General features: G+C 46.2%; 2 protein-coding genes across 2 annotated transcripts; both read left to right on the top strand.

Annotated features, from left to right (window-relative positions):
• Window positions 1-1,056: 1,056 nt before the first annotated feature.
• LOC123397377 (ATP-dependent zinc metalloprotease FTSH 5, mitochondrial-like) lies at window positions 1,057-2,931 on the top strand. Its single transcript, XM_045091944.1, has 4 exons — window positions 1,057-1,084; window positions 1,205-1,497; window positions 1,585-2,061; window positions 2,155-2,931. Exons 1-4 carry the CDS (start codon window positions 1,057-1,059, stop codon window positions 2,929-2,931), a joined length of 1,575 nt encoding a protein of 524 aa, XP_044947879.1.
• Window positions 2,932-9,559: 6,628 nt separating this feature from the next.
• On the top strand, window positions 9,560-13,103 carry LOC123394988 (ATP-dependent zinc metalloprotease FTSH 5, mitochondrial-like). Its single transcript, XM_045089897.1, has 6 exons — window positions 9,560-9,705; window positions 10,225-10,312; window positions 10,688-10,840; window positions 10,967-11,259; window positions 11,358-11,834; window positions 11,912-13,103. The coding sequence occupies exons 1-6, from the start codon at window positions 9,679-9,681 to the stop codon at window positions 12,680-12,682; spliced, it is 1,809 nt and encodes a 602-aa protein (XP_044945832.1). The 5' UTR covers window positions 9,560-9,678; the 3' UTR covers window positions 12,683-13,103.
• Window positions 13,104-19,712: the final 6,609 nt, after the last annotated feature.

The raw sequence follows: 19,712 nt of genomic DNA on the forward strand, positions 1-19,712 counted from the left end.
TGTGTCTTCGTGTCCAATGTATATATATCATGTTTTCCCTACGATGGTCTGCAATATAAGGTCTCTCTTTCCTGGTTCTTTTTTTGTCTTGCGAAAAGATGTTTTTCCACGTGAAAACAAAAAATGCCACGGAGAAAAAGAGAGCGTGTGTAATATGTGTGTGAGTGTGAATTACTAGGCACGCGATAGACATGGTAATTGTTTTTCCTTCTTGTCTTCGTGCAAGTCGCTAATTGCAGTATTGGTGGTTTTCCAATTTGTTATAATTTGCTTATTAATCCACCGCGTCTACGGCGGCTTCCCGTGTTCGTCTTCTTCTCCCCAAAACAAACACTTTATTTACAGAAAAAGTAATTTTTACCGGGCCTTGACTTGACTGCTAATCCGTATATAGTGCACACCCAAAATTATGTCGAATCCTGTCTTGGGGTCCCTGTGTTGTGAGTTGTGACACACAAAACTGTTCTTGCATCATGCTTGATGCTGAAACCCAAAACTGTTAACTAGAGCCATATTGTTGCTAGACTGAATTCTTGACTAAATCTTCCGTGCACGCATATGTGTGTATTGCAGGCTGCAAGGCATCTCGCGAGGTACGGGCCGGCAAATGTAGTCTACAACGAGGTAGCTGCTTCTACGGCAGCTTCAGTTCCTTCTTTCAGGGCATCTGCTGCGAATACACCGTCTGGAGCAGGTAAATTATATGCCTGTTTCTGATCTCTACCGCACACATGAACTGCGGCCTTAATCTCGGTACACTTTTGTGGCAACCGCAAACTAGTGCTAGCCTGACTTGAATGTTGTGCTCCATAACCTGGTTTCAAAATTCAGATACACACATGCAGTTCTTATTACCCTGTATTCTACCACGCGATTCTCAGTTGACTGGCATTGAGGAGGTACAATTATGCTTGGTGCTTAATCATTGCAGGTAGCGTGCTTAGAAATCTGCAGCAGAGGTACCAGTCAAGCTTTACTGGTCAGAGGGTACGCGGCGTGCATTCTGGTGCTACATCTCTTTTTAAACAGATTCATAAGAGCGACACAGAAAGAGTTATGCAGAACTTTCGAATGCTAAATCGAGGTAGCCGCCCTCTCTTCCGCCATTTTTACTAATTAGCAGTAATATGTGTTTTTCCCCCATAAATGGCATGCAATTTGGCTTGATAACTTTTGTGTGCACGGATGGTTATTCTCTCGGCAGGAATTTCAAGTGCAGCAAAGGAGGAAGGACGTATTCTTGGTACAACCAGTGCACCCTATTACGTAAAAGAGAAAGGCCTACTTAAAAAGGTGCTCCTGTACACCGCCGGAGGCATTGTAGTTGTTGGCGTTGCAACCTACGCCTTTGATACAGTATTGCAGGATCTGGATGTTCGCAAGTTCGAAGGTTTGAAAGAAGTGCAGGATTTGACCACGGTATTCAGTGATGTAAGGGGGGTCGACGAAGCCAAAGCTGAGCTTGAAGACATTGCTGACTACCTAAGAGATCCCAAGGTGAGTCAGTGTGACATTGCCATCAACCTTGTCTTGCAATTCAGCAACTTTTTCTTTGTCATTAACCCAGTTTCACATGCTTTGCAGCGTTTCACACGCCTTGGTGCCAAGCTTCCAAAGGGTGTTTTGCTTATGGGCCCACCCGGCACAGGGAAGACCATGTTGGCTAGGGCTGTGGCCGTGGAAGCCGGCGTCCCTTTCTTTGCGTGCACTGGCAGTGACTTTGAGGAGAAATATGTAGGTGTTGGGGCCAAGAGAATGAGGGAGCTCTTTCATGCAGCAAAGAAGCGATCTCCTTGCATAATATTCATCGATGAAATTGATGTAATTGGTAGGCAGAGAAAGGCAGATGATTCAAAGTTTCAGACGGACACCCTGAACCAGCTGCTTGTTGAGATGGATGGCTTCAGGCAGAACGAGGGGATCATTGTGGTCGCAGCAACCAACCTTGCACAGTCGCTAGATGACGCCCTTGTCAGGCCTGGGCGTTTTGACCGCCATGTTCATGTTCCCCTTCCTGATGTTGTGGGCAGAATGCAGATCCTCGAGGCTCACATGTCAAAGGTATGCAGCAATACAAGGCGTATATACGTGCTTACTTTTCGCTGTCGCTGATGTGAGGCTTTGACCTTTTTCTCCATGAATTCTTCCATGCAGGTGCGTAAATCCCTGGTTGTGAATACCATAGGCATCGCGAGGAGGACGCCTGGGTTCTCAGGTGCAGACCTTGCAAACCTAGTGAATGAAGCCGCCCTCAAGGCTTCCAAGGATGGGGCAAATTCTGTTGGGATGGAGCACCTTGAGTACGCTAAGGACAAGATCAGCATGGGCATGGAGCGCAAGTCGCTGGTGAGATCTGCTCATTCCAAGAAGATGACTGCGTACCATGAGGGTGGGCACGCCCTTGTTGCAATGTTGACGGACGGTGCTGATCCTGTCCACAAGGTCACCATTGTGGCCAGAGGAAATGCTCTTGGCCAGGTGATACGGGTCCCCGGGGAAGACAGCGAGGTCAAGCGCACGAGGAAGCAGATGCTGGCGGACTTGGATATCTGGATGGGAGGGAGGGTGGCCGAGGAGCTTGCTTTTGGAGAAGCCGAGGTGGGCACAGGTGCCTTCTCTGATCTAAGTGAGGCGACTAAGCTGGCGAGAGAGATGGTCACCAGGTATGGTATGAGCAAGCGGGTCGGCCCTGTCTGCTACGACAATGACGATGGCGGCAAGACGACCAACATGAGCGAGCGAACGTCGGAACTGGTTGATGAGGAAGTGAAAGCATTGTTGGACAAAGCTTACAAGAACGCGAAAAGGATTCTTACAAAGCACAACAAGGAGCTCCATGCGCTAGCAAACGCCCTCCTGGAGAGTAAAACTCTCACTGCTGACCAGATCAAGGAACTAGTATCGAACATCGACACAAACAATCGCAACTAGATGATCTTAAGTCTTTAACAACTGCCATCGGCATCGAAGAGCTTCTCCCTGGCAGCGGAGACGCATATCTAATACGTTCGAATCGCATACATGATGAATTATTTCTCTTATCTTTCCCACAAGTGCCAAGGGAAACCTCCTGTTTTTTATCCCAGTGAAACCTCCTGTTTTTTATCCCACACATGAATCTACCTTCTGAGATTTGTAATAGAACTGAATAGGGTTTCTGTGAATGAGCACAATGGTTTCTAGATGCAATTTCACAGCCCTATAGCTAGGAACTTCTTCTCCCCAGCTGCAAAACATAACAAAAAATATCATTGGCGCGCTTCCATAGAAGTATCATATTTCTTGAGGCCCCTTTTCTGTTCTTCTCACCGTGTCCTATTTTTTAGGCTAGCTCTCTGATTTGGCTGTTTGGTTCTGCCAACCTCCCGTCATTTTGCCACTTTTTTTCCCATCTACTCCCTCCATTTGTAAATATAAGTCTTTGTAGAGGTTTTACTAAAGTACTAAATACGGATATATATAAACATACTTTAATATGTAGGTTCATTCATTTTGCTTATCATGTAGTCTTCTAGTAAAATCCCTAAAAAAACCTATATTTAGAAATCGGAGGGAGTAGTACAAAATGACATGCAGTCCCGTGCATGCTAGACAATTTCTTTGGACCAATAACTGACGTGTGGTAAGTGTCACGTACCTAACATGTGGCACTTATTATTTAAGATTTTTTTTAGGTTACGACAGAAGGTTCATGTCAAAGAGCAACAAGGATATATAAATGCAATTTCCGAGTCTCCTGGCTACTGGTTTATGGGTGAATTAAAAGTGTTACTATTTCTAAGTCAGTGCTAAGAACTAGACAATTTGTACATTCAAATTTTTGTGAGTTGGTATATCTCGATCGGACAGCTACTCATGTCGACTGAGAAACAACAATTTCTAAATATCCAAGCAACAAATTACTCTTTGTATTTTTTATTAAGGCCCTGTTTGTTTCATAAGTCCTAGGACTTTTTTAAGTCTCAACTTATAAGTCATAAGTCCCTACTTGTTTGTTTACAAGGACTTTCTCGAGTCCCTACCTGTTTGTTTACAGGGACTTATAAGTCCATGTTGCACCTAATAATACACTTGTTCACATGGATCGTCATCAGCCAACGCGTACGGCACACAGGATAAGCACCGATACAACGAGGCTTAGGAGAGGGCCTGTCCGGCGATTGGAGGCACCGCTGCAACGAACCGAGGCAGAACGAACCGAGGCGGGGCGGCGAACCGAGGCAGAACGAACCGAGGCGGGGCGGCGACGGGGCGGCGACCGGAGCGAGAGGCGGAGCGGCGACGGGGCGAGAGGCGGGGCGGCGATGGGGCGAGAGGCGGGGCGGCGGCGGCGATTGGACCGAGAGGCGGGGCGGCATGCAGGGAACGAGCCTGGAGCGACGCGGGGTAGGTCCGGCCCGGGATAAGTCCCAATAAGCTCCTCCCTGAGAGTCTTATTTGATAAGTCCCAAATCACCACAATAAGTCCCAATAAGTCCCTTCTGCTTGGTTTAGGTGGGACTTATAGGGACTTTTTTAAGTCCCTAAACCAATAAATCCCTGGAAACAAACACCCTCTAAAGTATAATGCAAGCGAGTGATCCCAAAGGGACTCTAATGTCTTTGTTCTTAAGAAAGTTCAGAGAAAAGTGTGTCATTTATGTCTGTATTTTTAAAAGAATGTTTTTATAATGGTGCTAAGAAGTGTTTTAATTTCTGAGCGCTCAATGACCGTGTTTTCAAGTCCCCTCGGTTAATGGGCATACCGAATGCAAAATGCTAAATGAATTTGAATTACAGTTGGAATAGAAGTTTGTAGGCAGTACACAAGAGCGGTGAATGCCGAACATCCTACAAGAGCTAAGTTGCACCGTAAAAATCCCTTGGAAAAAAGATTAGCAATGTAAAAACGTTATCTCGTGATCTTGTTATTATTCGAAATATATATAGTTCGGATTCATGGTAACGACATGTCTCAATCTTCTTAGAAACCCATTACCCAGCTACCAAAACGGCAAAACCTCTGTGCTAAGGCACTTGGTACGATGTTGATGTTGCGACCGTTTCCACTATGTCTTCTAATAATCTCCGTAAGATCATATATGAAGTTGAGTGCAGGATGGCTGCCTTGCAGCATCACCTTGCAGTGATGCCTCCTCCTTGTCGTATCGACGACTCACCGGTGTGCCAATGATTGTTGGCCTTGCAACAAGGACAAACTAATGTCTAGAAGTGACGACGCGTTATGGATATTGTCTCTTGGTATGTGTGCGCTTGCAACAACGGTGCAGAGCACGCGGTTGCATGCAACAATGCCTCTTTCACCCTCTAGATGGATCCGTCCCACCTCCATCATGACACCTCGCCCACCTCTTCCTGAAGCACGCCTGTGATCACCATGGACGTTGCAAAGAGGCCTACCATTCCGGCTGCATCCAGCTCGTCCTGGCATGCGGCGATGGCGGGGCTGAGGCGGTTGCCCAGGTATATATGTAGCTTCAACCTTGATTGTTGCTCCACTAAGAAGAGATAATAGTTTGTTTCGTTTAGTTATGTTCATGTCTGGTTCAGGTCCAACTCCACCCATTTCCTGGCTCCACTAAGAACCGACTCTTCATTGACGTGGATTCTGCCACATCCTGGAACAACCACTTCACAAGATTCTGGATCGTATAACCTGGCAAGCCATTCACTAAGAAAATTGAACAGGTAGTTGCACTTGATCTCTCGGAGGCTTTTGAAGTCCATTCCATCTATAGCATTTTTCCTACCATCATAAAAATCTTTACAAGCGGTCAAAATTGAGTTAGGGGAAGCCCTGTTCCGAGATGGAGGGCACTTCGCCTTCTTTGAAGGAACTCCATCATGACCATCGCCATAACCTCTACGCTTCATTGGCATCGTGTCCCTGCCAAGTATAAAGAAACAAAACAATTAAGGACTGCCAATTAAAGAGTTGCAAAAGGTGAATTGAAATACGGAGCAACCAAATCTAGTGGTAACTTGTATGCATGAGAATGGTAATCAAAAACTTATCAGCCATGATAACTTTCTTAATCGACAATAACTATTGTTACTCTTACCACTGGTATTTTGAAAACATGAGAGGAATTGCATGGTAACAACTAACAAATCCAGTGATAACTTGTATCACTAACAAATCTAGTGAAATCACTATGCAACCACTCGCAACCTCTTCCAAAATAAGTGATAAGTTCAATCAATCGGGCCTAGTAATTATCAACCAGTATTCAAGATAAAAAGTAGTATCATAACAATGTGAATCAGATGTTTACAGCATGCATCATACAAGATAAATATCCCTAATTTTTACGGTATGCATTCTGTGTTGGAAATATGCCCTAGAGGCAATAATAAAATAGTTATTATCATATTTCCTTGTTCATGATAATCGTCTATTGTTCATGCTATAATTATATTAACAGGAAACAGTAATACATGTGTGAATAAATAGATCACAATGTGTCCCTGGCAAGCCTCTAGTTGGCTAGCTCGGTGATCAATAGATGATCATAGTTTCATGATCATGGACATTGAATGTCATTGATAACGGGATCACATCATTAGGAGAATGATGTGATGGACAAGACCCAATCCTAAGCATAGCACAAGATCGTGTTGTTCGTATGCTAAAGCTTTTCTAATGTCAAGTGTCTTTTCCTTCGACCGTGAGATTGTGCAACTCCCGGATACCGGAGGAGTGCTTTGGGTGTATCAAACGTCACAACGTAACTGGGTGACTATAAAGGTGCACTACGGGTATCTCCGAAAGTGTCTGTTGGGTTGGCACGAATCGGGATCGGGATTTGTCACTCCGTGTGATGGAGAGATATCTCTGGGCCCACTCGGTAGAACATCATCATAATGAGATCAATGTGACTAAGGAGTTAGTCACGGGATGACGTGCTATGAAACGAGTAAAGAGACTTACCGGTAACGAGATTGAACAAGGTATAGGTGTACCGACGATCGAATCTCGGGCAAGTTCTATACCGACAGACAAAGGGAATTGTATACGGGATTGATTGAATCCTTGACATCGTGGTTCATCCGATGAGATCATCGTGGAACATGTGGGAGACACCATGGGTATCCAGACCCCGCTGATGGTTAATGGCCAGAGAGGTGTCTCGGTCATGTCTGCGTGCCTCCCGAACCCGTAGGGCCTACACACTTAAGGCTCGACGACGCTAGGGTTATAGGGAATTGTTATACGAGGTTACCGAAGGTTGTTCGGAGTCCCGGATGAGATCCCAGACGTCACGAGGAGTTTCGGAATGGTTCGGATGTAAAGATTGATATATAGGATGGATGACTTTGGACGTCGGAAATGTTTCGGGCACCACCGGCAACGTGTCGGGACCACCGGAAGGGTTCCGGAGGCCCACCGGGAGGGGCTACCAGCCCCGGAAGGCTACATGGGCTAAGTGTGAAAGGGAACCAGCCCCTGGGTGGGCTGGTGCGCCCCCCACACCCAGCCCAAGGCACCAAGAGAGGGAAAGGGGGGAAACCCTGAGTCAGGTGGGCCTACCTTAGGCCCACCAGGGGGTGCGCCACCCCCTCCTCCCCTCCTGGCCGCCGCCCTGGCCTCCCATCTAGGGCTGCCGCACCCCTTAGGGGTGGGAACCCTAAGGGGTGGCGCCACCCTCCCCTTTCCCCTATATATAATGGGGGTTTTGGCCATTGGAGACACGCAATCTCATCTCTCTCTCGGCGCAGCCCTGCTTCTCTTCTTCCTTGTCTCCCACGGTACTTGGCAAAGCCCTGCCGGGAGACCTCGTCGTGTTGCCTGAGCTCTTCCCCAACCTCTCCCTCCTCCTTGCTGGATCAAGGTGCGGGAGACGTCACCGGGCTGCACGTGTGTTGAACGCGGAGGTGTCGTGGTTCGGCACTAGATCGGAATCACACCGCGATCTGAATCGCAGCGAGTGCGACTCCATCAACCGCGTTCTAGCAACGCTTCCGCTTAGCGATCTTCAAAGATGTGAAGATGCTCTCACCCCTCTCTCGTTGCTGGTTTCTTCATGGGAAGATCTGAATATGGCGTAGGAAAATTTAAAATTTTGTTACGTTACCCAACATTTTGTAGCAAATAAGATACTACACTACAAGCTTACACAAAATCTAATGTTGCAATTGCAACCAAACAATAATCAGGGATGGTCTAGGTATGGAGTTCATTTACACACACAAATTTCAACCACCCCAAACCATCCCGCAGACAAGATCCGAGGTTGAAATACTGTCGTTCTGGCCAAATCGAGATTGAGATTCGACGCGCCTATAACTACAACACCATCAGCCCCTGGCCAAATATGGATTAAAACGTCGAGAGATTTCAGCATCCCCGCGTGGAACCAACCAGATGGGGAATAAACTACGACGGATTTCACCATGCCCAGCCTCGGACTAAAACACAACCAACGGCCGACCGAATGGGGCTAAACTTTAGGGGATTCAACCACCACCGCCTGACCGAATGGACAAATGATGGGGATAGAGGAAGTGGATGAACTCACCGACAGAAACGACCGTCGACCAGGGCAGAAGCAACACTCGATCCCGCCCCGATTCACCGTGTAAGCAACAGTTTCCCGTGATGCCGACTCGATTCCAATCACGCAAGGGATAGATGCAGAGAGAGGAAGGAGTGGAGGATGAAGTGGACCAGAGTTGGCGAAGAAATCGGACACACTCCACGTGGATTGAATGGGTAAATAAAATCGGAGGAGAGGAGTGGAGATCATGGCGAAGTAGCGGTGATTGAAGAGAAACACGGCAGGGATGGGGAGGCCCACTAGCGAGTGAAACAATACCGCTCACGACTAACGCGTTGCCCGTTCGCGCTAGAAGTTATCGTCCGACGCGCCCGACGCGCAACGGACGTACGATCTACGATGAACTGCGTCCGCACCGTTCGGGTCTATAACAATGCTCGGAACGTTCGGAAAATACAAAAATCGTTTCATAAAAGTATTTGAAAGTAGAGTTTGTCTGGAAAAACATCATTCCATCCTGAAAAGAAAAAAGATGCGTCTTGTTTGGTCGGCTGCTCCCCACCCCCATCAGTCATTGGAGGAGCGAGCTCCCCAACGGCGGCCACCTGCACCGGCCACCCCCACCCTGGTTCCTCGCCCGGCCACCTGCACGGCGCCAGGGCCGCGATGCATCGATCCGGCGAGCCGGTCCCTGCTCGCAGCCGGTGGAGAGAGCACATGTGCACTGCCCGTGACGGCTGGCCTCACAGTCACAGGTGATCTCTGCCTCCAGATCCAGCTCCGGCTCCGGTTCTTGCCCTTCTCCTCCAGATGCGGCGTGTGTTTCCGAATCAAAGCCCGAGTTGCCCGTTGAACCAGTTCGGGTTCAGAGTCGGATCCCGCGTGGACGAATCCGGCGTGATTCCAACTCTCTCCTCAACCTGTAATCCACATCCGAGTCCGGCACATAGTTCAGGTGCGTGTGTGCGTAGTAGAGTCGGATTAGAGATACAAACGCACGCGATGAATCGACGCACAATAAATACTGCGTGCCTTCTATCTAGTCTCTATAAGAACAGTAGATAGTAGATTATCAACAATATATCAGACAAAGAAAAACAGACGGAAGTCGCCGACTTGGAGCAACGCAAACAAATTTCGAGATCTGAGAAACAAGTCCTGCCCTGTTCTTCTGTCCACCATGGCCGGCCGGATCGCTCTCTCCAGGGTACTGTATTTCCTTACCTGTCTTCCTATCTGATTCCCCTGTGCTCCATCCGATTCCCAAATATAGTAGATTCACTCATTTTGCTCTCGTTCCTAAATATAAGTCTTTTTAGATATTTCACTGCAGGCTACATACGTATGGAGCAAAATGATTGAATCTACACTATAAAGTGTGTCTACATACATCCGTATGTAGTACATATTGGAAGTTTTTAAAAGACTTATATTTAGGAACGGAAGGAGTAGTCTCTAGTGCAATCTCTAAATAAACTTATTGATGCAAAATCAACGGACTACAATATCGACCGAGACTTCGTGAAGTCTCAGTCGACTGATTTTTAGCAAACCCGATAAACTTATATATTTAGGAACGGAGGGAGTACATGTTATCTGATGCTGAAACTGCAGCTGCAAAGCACTATCTCTCTGTCCTGTTTTTCAGATCGATGCCACTTATGTTAACGTATGGGTTGCGATTACTGTTGCCCATGTTAACTATTTGCTTGTATTTGTCTCACAGGCTGCAAAGCATGTTGTGGCTGCGGCAGGGGCGGCACGTTCAGCTCCTGCCTTCAGGGCACCTGCTGCGAGTACACCTTCTGGAGCAGGTACCTTTATATGGCCGCTTCTCTCTCCACCGCACACATGAACTACTCCCTCTGTCAGCTAATACAAGAGCGTTCAGATCACTAAAGTAGTCGTTCAGATCACTACGTTTATATCACTCTTGTATTAGCTGACAGAGGGAGTACATCCTTGATCGGTGATCTGAACGCTCTTGTATTAGCTGACAGAGGGAGTACATCCTTGATCGGTGTATATACTTTTTGTGGCAACTGCAAACTAGTGCTAGCCTTACTTAAAGTTAAACATGGCCGGTAAAAATACTAATCTTATTACTCTACATTCTGCCGTGCCTTTTTGGTTGGTTGTTGCCATCAAGGTAGTAAGTTTCTGCTTGGTTTGGTTCTTAATCAATGCAGGCAGCGTGCTTAGGAATCTACAGCAGAGGTACCTATCAAGCTTTGTTTGTCAGAGGGTACAGGGCGTGCAGTCTGGCGCTGCTTCTTTTTCTAAAAGGATTCATAGGAGTGATCCAGAAGGAGTTATAAACAAGTTCAAAATGCTAAATCGAGGCAAGCCAAAATTTTCTTTTGTCACGCTTACTAATTAGGTGTAGGCTGTGTTTTTTACCCATAAATGACATGCAAATTGGCTTGACCAACTCTTGTGTGCACGGATGAACTATGTTCTCTATGCAGGCGTTTCAACTGCAGCAAGGGCGGAAGGCCATGTTCTTGGTACACATAGTGCACCCTATTACATGGTAGAGAAAGGCCTACTTAAAAAGCAGCTTCTGCGTACTTCTGGAGGCCTTGTAGTTGCTGGCTTTGCGGTCTATGCAATCGGTAAAGTGGAGGAAGCAATGGCTGGCAAGTTTGAAGGTTTGAAAGCAGTGCCTAGGGATTTGACCACAAAACTCAGTGACGTAAAGGGGGTTGATGAAGCCAAAGCTGAGCTCGAGGACATAGTTCACTACCTACGAGATCCAAATGTGAGTGTGATGTTACCATCAACCTGCATGCAGGTGTTTTAATTAAAACAATTATTTCTAGATGCCGAGTTGTTGACCTAGTTTTACATTATTTGCAGCATTTCACACGCCTCGGTGGTAAGCTTCCAAAGGGTGTTTTGCTTGTAGGCCCACCCGGCACAGGGAAGACCATGTTGGCAAGGGCTGTGGCCGGGGAAGCCGGCGTCCCTTTCTTTGCGTGCAGCGGCAGTGATTTCGAGGAGCTCTATGTTGGTCTTGGGGCTAAAAGAGTGAGAGAGCTCTTTCGTGCAGCAAAGAAGCAGTCTCCTTGCATAATATTCATTGATGAAATTGATGCGATTGGTGGGCGCAGACAGGAAAAAGGTTCATCGTTGGATAAGCAGACGCTGAACCAGCTGCTTGTTGAGATGGATGGCTTCAAGCAGAATGGCGGGATAATTGTGATTGCAGCGACAAACTTCCCCGAGTCATTAGATAAGGCCCTTGTCAGGCCTGGGCGTTTTGACCGTCAAGTCCATGTAAATATTCCAGATGTTAAGGGCCGACGGCAGATCCTCGAGGCATACATGTCAAAGGTGCGCGTACAAAGGCTTATTTTTTGCAGTCTCTGATGCAAGGCTTTGACCTTAACTCCATGAATTCCTCCATGCAGGTGTCTACAGCCGAGGGTGTGGATGCAACGACCATTGCAAGGGGGACGCCTGGGTTTTCAGGTGCAGACCTTGCAAGCCTAGTGAATGATGCCACTCTCAAGGCTTCCAAGGATGGGGCAAATGCTGTTGCAATGGATCACTTTGAGTACGCCAAGGACAAGATCATCATGGGCAGTGAGCGCAAGTCCATGGTGATGTCTGCTCAATGCAGGAAGATGATCGCATACCACGAGGGTGGGCACGCCCTTGTTGCTATCCTCACGGATGGTGCTCACCCTGTCCACAAGGCTACCATTATGGCCCGGGCAAATAATCTCGGCATGGTGGCACAACTGCCAGGGGAAGACAGCGAACTGGAACTCTCGAGGAAGCAGATGCTGGCGAGGCTGGATGTCTGCATGGGGGGACGGGTGGCCCAGGAGCTTATATTTGGAGAAGCAGGGGTCGGAACAGGTGCCTTGTCTGATCTAGCTCAGGCGACTCAGGTGGCGACAGAGATGGTCACTAGGTATGGTATGAGCAAGCGGGTCGGCCTTGTTTCCTATGGCAATGAAGACAATGCTGGTGGTGGCAAGACGATGAACATGAGCGGGCGAACGTCAGAAGTGGTTGATGAGGAGGTGAAAGCATTGTTGGACAACGCTTACAAGAACGCGAAAAAGGTTATCACTAAACATAAGAAGGAGCTCCATGCGCTAGCAAATGCCCTCCTGGAGCATGAAACTCTCACTGGTGCCGTGATCAAGGAACTTGTTTCGACAGGACGATAAGGAGATGTTCCTAACAGTAGCCAGTAAAATGAGGGAATTCTGCCTTTCGCCAGATCGCAAAACTAGTATCGACAGAAGAACAAGCGCATGGTCATAACAATAGCCAGCAGGCTCAGGGAACACCTTCTTCGCCCTAGTCAGTGGAGAAGTAGTTTCTTTTCCTGCTATTTTTGTTGCATGCACACGAAATGTACAGAGCTATGCATATTTTCTGGATTTTCATCTGACTTTTGTTCCTCAAATCTGAAGAGAAGGCGGTGTGTTTTGTTCTTTTGCTTACTGTGTTGTGAACCAGTAAAACCTCCTGTTTTGGGTCTCAAGCATGGATTACTGTGCCCCAAGATTTCTGTCGTTACTGAATAGGGCACAAATATGTGTAAATACGATTTCATACATTTTTTTACCCAGCTGCAAAACATAATGAAAATGACCATTAGGTGCTTCCATAAACGAATCTTGTGTGTCAGTGTTTAACTGTAGCATCTCTAGCATACCCCTTAAAACACGAAACTGAAAATAGCGAAAAACGCATTTTAAGGGTTGGTGTGAGCTGCGGCCGAACAGACCACTTAAACTTAAATTGTAAATTGAATTTTTGCTTATATTTTTTCCCACTTTTCTCCTTCCTCTCACCCATGTCCATAATTAACTAAATTCCAGCACACCTCGCACGAAGCTACCGTCGCCGTAGCTGGCTAGCTTCGGTCGTTGAATCCATCGAGGAACTAGCTAGCTAACTAGCTCTTGGATGGATAGCTCCATCCATCCAGGAGCGAGCTAGCTAGCTAGTTTTCGTCCCCGTTGCCGAATCCAGCCAGGATGGGCGGCGACGGGCCAGGGACGGACGGGCCACGGCCAAGGGCGGACGGGACGGCGGCCAGGGACGAACGAGGCGGCGACCGAGAGCAAGCCATGAAGGTTTCGATGGTAATTGGTCTCCCACCAACGGTCTTTCGCATATACATGTCACCTTCAGATTGGCTCTAAAATCCTTATATTCACGGGTTTGTTGGGGATGTTTACCGTGCCCCTTTAAAAACTTACAGGTCGGAGTCGTTTACGGGGTCTGTTCGGGACACTTTTCAACGCAAAACTGTAAAATGGCGATTATTTCATGGGTTTGCGAGTTATACAGGTTCTCCTAGAGATGTTTGAACAAAAAACAACAATGCAGGATACGAGCTTGTGTCTGATACTGTGTTTTATTTTTGTTTTTCATTGATTGCCATTGATTCTAAATGTCAATCAGTAAGATCATAAATCCATATTACTCTCCTGAACTTTGGTCAGGGTTTAACCATCGATCAAAACGTGTTCAAAACATGTGTTTGATCGAGGGTTTAACCGGCCCTCTCGACCGACTCGTTTGAGAAGGATTTCGCACAATAACCCTGTTGACCTGATCATTCTCACCATGTGGGGAATCCACAACTTTGTGCAACTTGTTTTCAGTGGCGCCACATACTTCTAATTTCTGCAATGAGGATATATACATTTCAATCAAAATATTTATACCTGCAAAACCTATGTACAGAGAGAAGGAGAGGAAAGAGAGAGAGGGAGAGGAGAGAGAGAGGTTCATACCACCGGGTAAACCTCGACAAACCCCGGGCCAGGCTTGCGAATCCCGAAAATCCCAAGCCCAAGCCCGGCCCGACCCGGCAAAAAATATGAATATTCAGGCCTGAGCCCGACCCGAATGGACTAAAAGATCAACTTTGGGTCGGGACAGGCTGGGCCTCCGTGTAAAATTACAAATTTTCCAACCCGAAATACACACTGGGCCTAGTTTTCAAGCCTGATCATGGCCCGAACACAAATCTTGACGCGATCAACCCAAGTTTTTTGGGCCGGGTTCAGGCTTTGTGTTTGGGCTGGGCTGCCCATGCACGGGTCTACCACCGAACACCTGTTTCTTTGGGTCATATATTTGTTCATTTCATTCAAAACATGTAATCAAACTTTCCTTAATCGCAATGCTAGCATACCCCTAACCTTTATACGCTGTATAAGGTGAGCTAATATTATTGGGCTTGCTGAAGAATTATTTTACAATTTGCTCACTAGTTTCACTTTTTCATTTAAAAAGAACATCGCGTCTGTCATTTAGAAGTTTTTTCTTTTCCCCCTCACAAGGAGACTAAGGAAAGTCTTCCTCCCCTCTGCCCGCAGCTGCGGGGAAGGGAATCTCAATGCCTTGGCTCCGGTTAGTAGATAAGTAGAGTTTTAGTCCTCGCAAGGGCGGTGCCCGGACGAATGGCGGTGCTTCTTCTCATCATCCTCAAGTCTTCCGAGAGGTTAGGGTTTCTTGCTTACACAACAACGAGATTTGGTGTCAAGTTTTTCGAATCGATTCAAGGATTCAACAACGATGACTACGACACCGGTGCTGGTCGTTAGGGTCACGTGCATGAAAATTTCAGACTGTCATCGACAAGGTCGACTAGACTCTTGTGTGGCAACGGTGACATCGACGTATCAACGACTTGTTCTAACGGTTGTAGTGGTTGTTCGGCGGCCCATGAACCTCGATGCATTTTTATTATGTTTGAGGTGATTTGTATTTAAAAAAAAGTCACACTTAAAAAAAACTCCTATTTGCTTAAGCACACCACTCCACTAGGAACGATTTTCTACCATACCAGGTGAGAGGACACACCGAAATAGTAATGTCTTTATACACCCTTTCGATTTAACTAAAGCAGTAACTCGATTGACCGACCCAAAGGCACTACCAACCAAAGGGAAGCTGTCTCCGATTTGTGGGTCCCAAAAATCTATGAATAAGAAATAGTGCTGATATGAGTGCTAAGCCGAACCCCATTCCTCTTTCTAAACTTTTGAAACGTCCGCCCAGTAAAAAAAATGGCCTAATCAGATCTTTACATTCTTTCTGAACATTAGAACTGACCGATATACATCAAATCCAACTCATACATCAGGGCAATATAAATGTTCCGCAACTCCTGTCGACGAGTCCGGTCCAAGGTTGCGAAACGGAGCAGCGTCGTAGACAATCATACAAAAGTAGAAGACACATAAAGTAGGAAGGAATCAAGCTTTATTAATGATCATCTTTGTTACAATGATTGCCTCTCCTCTGCTTATATAGGGTATGGGGTCAAGAGATAAGTATCCACTTAACATGAGATTAGGAAACGATAGGGGTTGTCTAGGGTTTCATATTCGTCCTCTCAGGTCCTGTATTCGTGTTCTAGGGTCTCATATTCCTCTTCCGAGTCTTCCGCTCGAGTCCTATATTCTTTTTCTAGGGTCCTATATCTAAATTTAACAATTCCTGAACCCTTTTTATCTTTTCTGTATCGGGGATCGTCAAAATAAGCAAAAATAGTATTTCTACGTAAAACACCCATAAAGGGGATTTCAATCGAAATCCCAAAACAGGTTAGGATTTATGGTTAAAGAAGAAAAAGAAGAAAACAGGGGTTCTGTTGAATTTCAAGTATTCAATTTCACCAATAAGATACAGAGACTTGCTTCACATTTGGAATTACACAAAAAAGATTTTTCATCGGAAAGAGGTCTACGAAGACTTTTGGAAAAATGTCGACGTTTGCTGGCTTATTTGGCAAAGAAAAATAGAGTATGTTATAAGAAATTAATCGGTAAGCCTGGCCACGCTACCACGCGCTAGCGACCGGGCCGTGGCCCAGTTTCTCAACACTTCCTCTTGGGTAATTATCCGTATATCCATGTCTCAAAACTCCGAAAAACCCAGTAGAAAAAAATATGGAGAAAGAGCGTACAATATACGTGGTTGTATTGCACGAATTGCCTCGTTAAAACCTTAGATGAGAAACATTAGAAAAACTCACTCAAGGAAAAAAAGAATACAATCCACTCAACCACCTGATTGAGTACTCAATCGTCGGGATCAAGATTCTAGCGACGAATTTGTAAAATTTCGCCCACTGAACCTTGCATCTCTCTAAGTCTCATCATACAGATTCCACGCACACACCTCTCAAAGGATGATGCCGGTAATGATTTAGGGAACATATCAACAAGATTGTCACACGACTTAGTATGCAAGATTCTCACCTCGTTCGTGTGTTGCAGTTTGTGTGCATAGAGGAACTTGGGACTAATATGCTTTATGTGGTTACTCTTCACATAATCCATCTGAACTTGTGCAACACAAGCAACATTATCTTCATAGATAATTGTAGGGGTTTGTACGGTGTTCGGCCCACACGCCTGCTGAATGTGGCTGATCATCCGCCGAAGCGATGCACATTCCTTTGACGCTTCGAATAGTGTCGTTATTTCCGAGTGATTTGTGGAGGTCGACACAAGTGTTTGCTTGGTTGATCTCCAGGAGAACGCAATTCCACCATAAAGGAAGATATATCCAGTCTGTGATTTGCAATCATGCGGGTCCGACAGATACCCAACATCGGCATAGCCTATAAGGGATATGTCTTGATTCCTTCTATAAAATAGGCCAAGATCTTTGGTACCTTGCACGTAACGGAAGACGTCCTTGACACCTTTCCAATGTCTCTTGGTAGGTTCAGAATTGTACCTAGCAAGAAAATTGACGGCGAAAGCAATGTATGGTTGTATACAATTTGCGAGGTACATGAGTGCTCCAACTGCACTCAGGTAAGGAACCTCTGGTCCTAGAGTTTCCTCCCCCTCTTCCTTAGGCCTGAACAGGTCCTTGTCTGGCTGTAAAGATCTCCCGACCATTGGGGTCTTAGAAGGATATGCCTTATCAAATCCAAATCTTTCCAACACCTTCTAGACGTAGGCCTACTCGTGCACTAGGATCCCATCAGGGGGATGTTCAAGTTGCAGACCTAGACCGAACTTGGTTTTACCCAAATCCTTCATCTCGAATTCCGACATCAGGTAGGAACTCGCTTCCTCAACATCCTCAGGTACGGATTGTGTTTAAATCGTCCACATACACCGAGATTATACATAATCCATCTTGGGATCGCCGTATAAAAATACATGGGCAATCTGTATTGCTCGTGTATCCCTTCTGATGAAGGAAATCTCTTAGGCGATTATACCACATTCTACCAGATTGTCTAAGTCCGTACAATGCCTTTTGAGTTGAACACTGTATAGACTCTTGTTTGCTCTACCATGGCTTGGAACAGGGATACCTTCAGGAACCTTCATGTATATGTTCAAATCCAAGTTACCATACAGGTAAGCAGTGATAACATCCATCAATTTCATTTTCAAGCCCATGTTTACTGCCATTGAGATCAAGTATCTAAAGGTAACTCCATCAATGACCGGGGAATAGGTCTCCTCAAAATTGACACCAGGTCATTGAGTGAACCCTTGAGCAACGAGCCTTGCTTTGTACCATACTACCTTATTATTTTCATCTCTCTTTCGAACAAAAACCCACCTGCGGCCAACAGGGCGAATGTGGGGAGGAGTTCGACAAACTAGTCCGAACACCTTCCTTTTGTTGAGAGATAATAGTTCAGCAGTAATTGCCTTCTGCCAATCATTCCAATCCGACCTTTTCTTGCAATCAGCAAGCGATTTTGGCTCGGGGTCAAGATCTATGATTGAGGCAATTTTCGTAGCAAAGTTAATGTCGATAATCAACGTTGCTCGGTTGAAAGACTCCCCCGTATAAATATAATATATGGCCATTTCATCATGGAGCGCATCTCGCGCTAACACTTGCTCTACCAAATTTCCCATTCTGGGAGCAAGGTCCTTTAGACTTCCCGCGCCGATGTGTGCGCACACATCCCCGTTGGGTGTTTCCCCTATGGGAAAGTTCAAGTCTGGAATTTTGTGCACCGAGTTTTCCATACTTGTGCCAGGTCTCGACTGGCTCCTCGTTTCACTTTGGGGCACTTTGGTGACATGCTGTAATAAATCTCTCGTATCCTTTTTCTTCACCCGTCCCCGAGGACTTGGGATTTGAGAAGCCGGATCTCTCATCCTTTTAGGCCTTTGGATGGGAACGGGTATACCATCATTCTTCTTTGGTATTTCGACCTTTCCAGTGCATTGCGTGCATGCACATGCAATTTTGCCATAGTCTTGAAGTCATTAAAGTGGTTACACAGTTGATTTGCTAATGACTGCAAATCTATTATCTTTTGGACTCATCTCTCACTCTCAGCAGTGCCCGGGTCATGAGTGTGGATTCCCGTGGCTTGCCACGTGATTTCTCGACTTTTAGCATCAAGGGGTTGATTCTCTCCCCCTAAAGTCGAGAAAAAAATCCTCGTCAAAAATGCAATCAGCAAAACAAGCCGTGTGACAGTCACCTGTCATGGGGTCCAGATACCTGATTATGGACACAGTCTCATAATCAACGTATATCCCTGACTTACGGAGCGGGCCCATTGTTGATCGCTGGGGTGGTGGTATTGGTACGTATACTTGGCAACCGAACCTACGAAGGTGGAAAATTTTCGGTGCCGACCCTTGCACAAGCTGAACAGGAGAGTGGATGTTGTATGCTGATGGTCTAAAGTTGATGAGTTTGGCCGCGTGTAACACTGCGTGGGCCCAACATGTAGTTGGTAAATTACAACCCAGAAGGAGCGGTCGGGCAATGAATTAAATTCTTTTAATCAATGCCTCGGCAAGTCCATTCTGTGCATGAACGTGCGGTACCGAGTGCTCAACTTTGATTCCTGTTGCCATACAATAATCATCGAAGGCCTTTGAAGTAAATCCTCCGGCGTTGTCCATTCGAATAGACTTTATACGTTGATCAGGGAAATTATTCCTCATTTGTATGATCCGAGAGATCAACTTTGGAAAGGCATGGTTCCTTATTGACAACAGGAAAACGTTGGACCATTTCGAGGAAGCATCGATGAGCACCATGAAGTACCTAAACGGCCCTGTGAGGAGCTGAATTGGACCGCGTATGTCCCCTTGAATACGTTCCCAGAATGCTTGGATTTCATCCCTCACCTTGAGGGGCGATGGCCTAATGACTAACTTACGCGTGGCGCATGCGGAGCATACGAAATCATCGGGATTCATGAAGTTCTTCACGTTAACATTATGG

This window comes from Hordeum vulgare, chromosome 5H (assembly GCF_904849725.1).
Source record: "Hordeum vulgare subsp. vulgare chromosome 5H, MorexV3_pseudomolecules_assembly, whole genome shotgun sequence".
Classification (NCBI taxonomy): Eukaryota; Viridiplantae; Streptophyta; class Magnoliopsida; order Poales; family Poaceae; genus Hordeum; species Hordeum vulgare.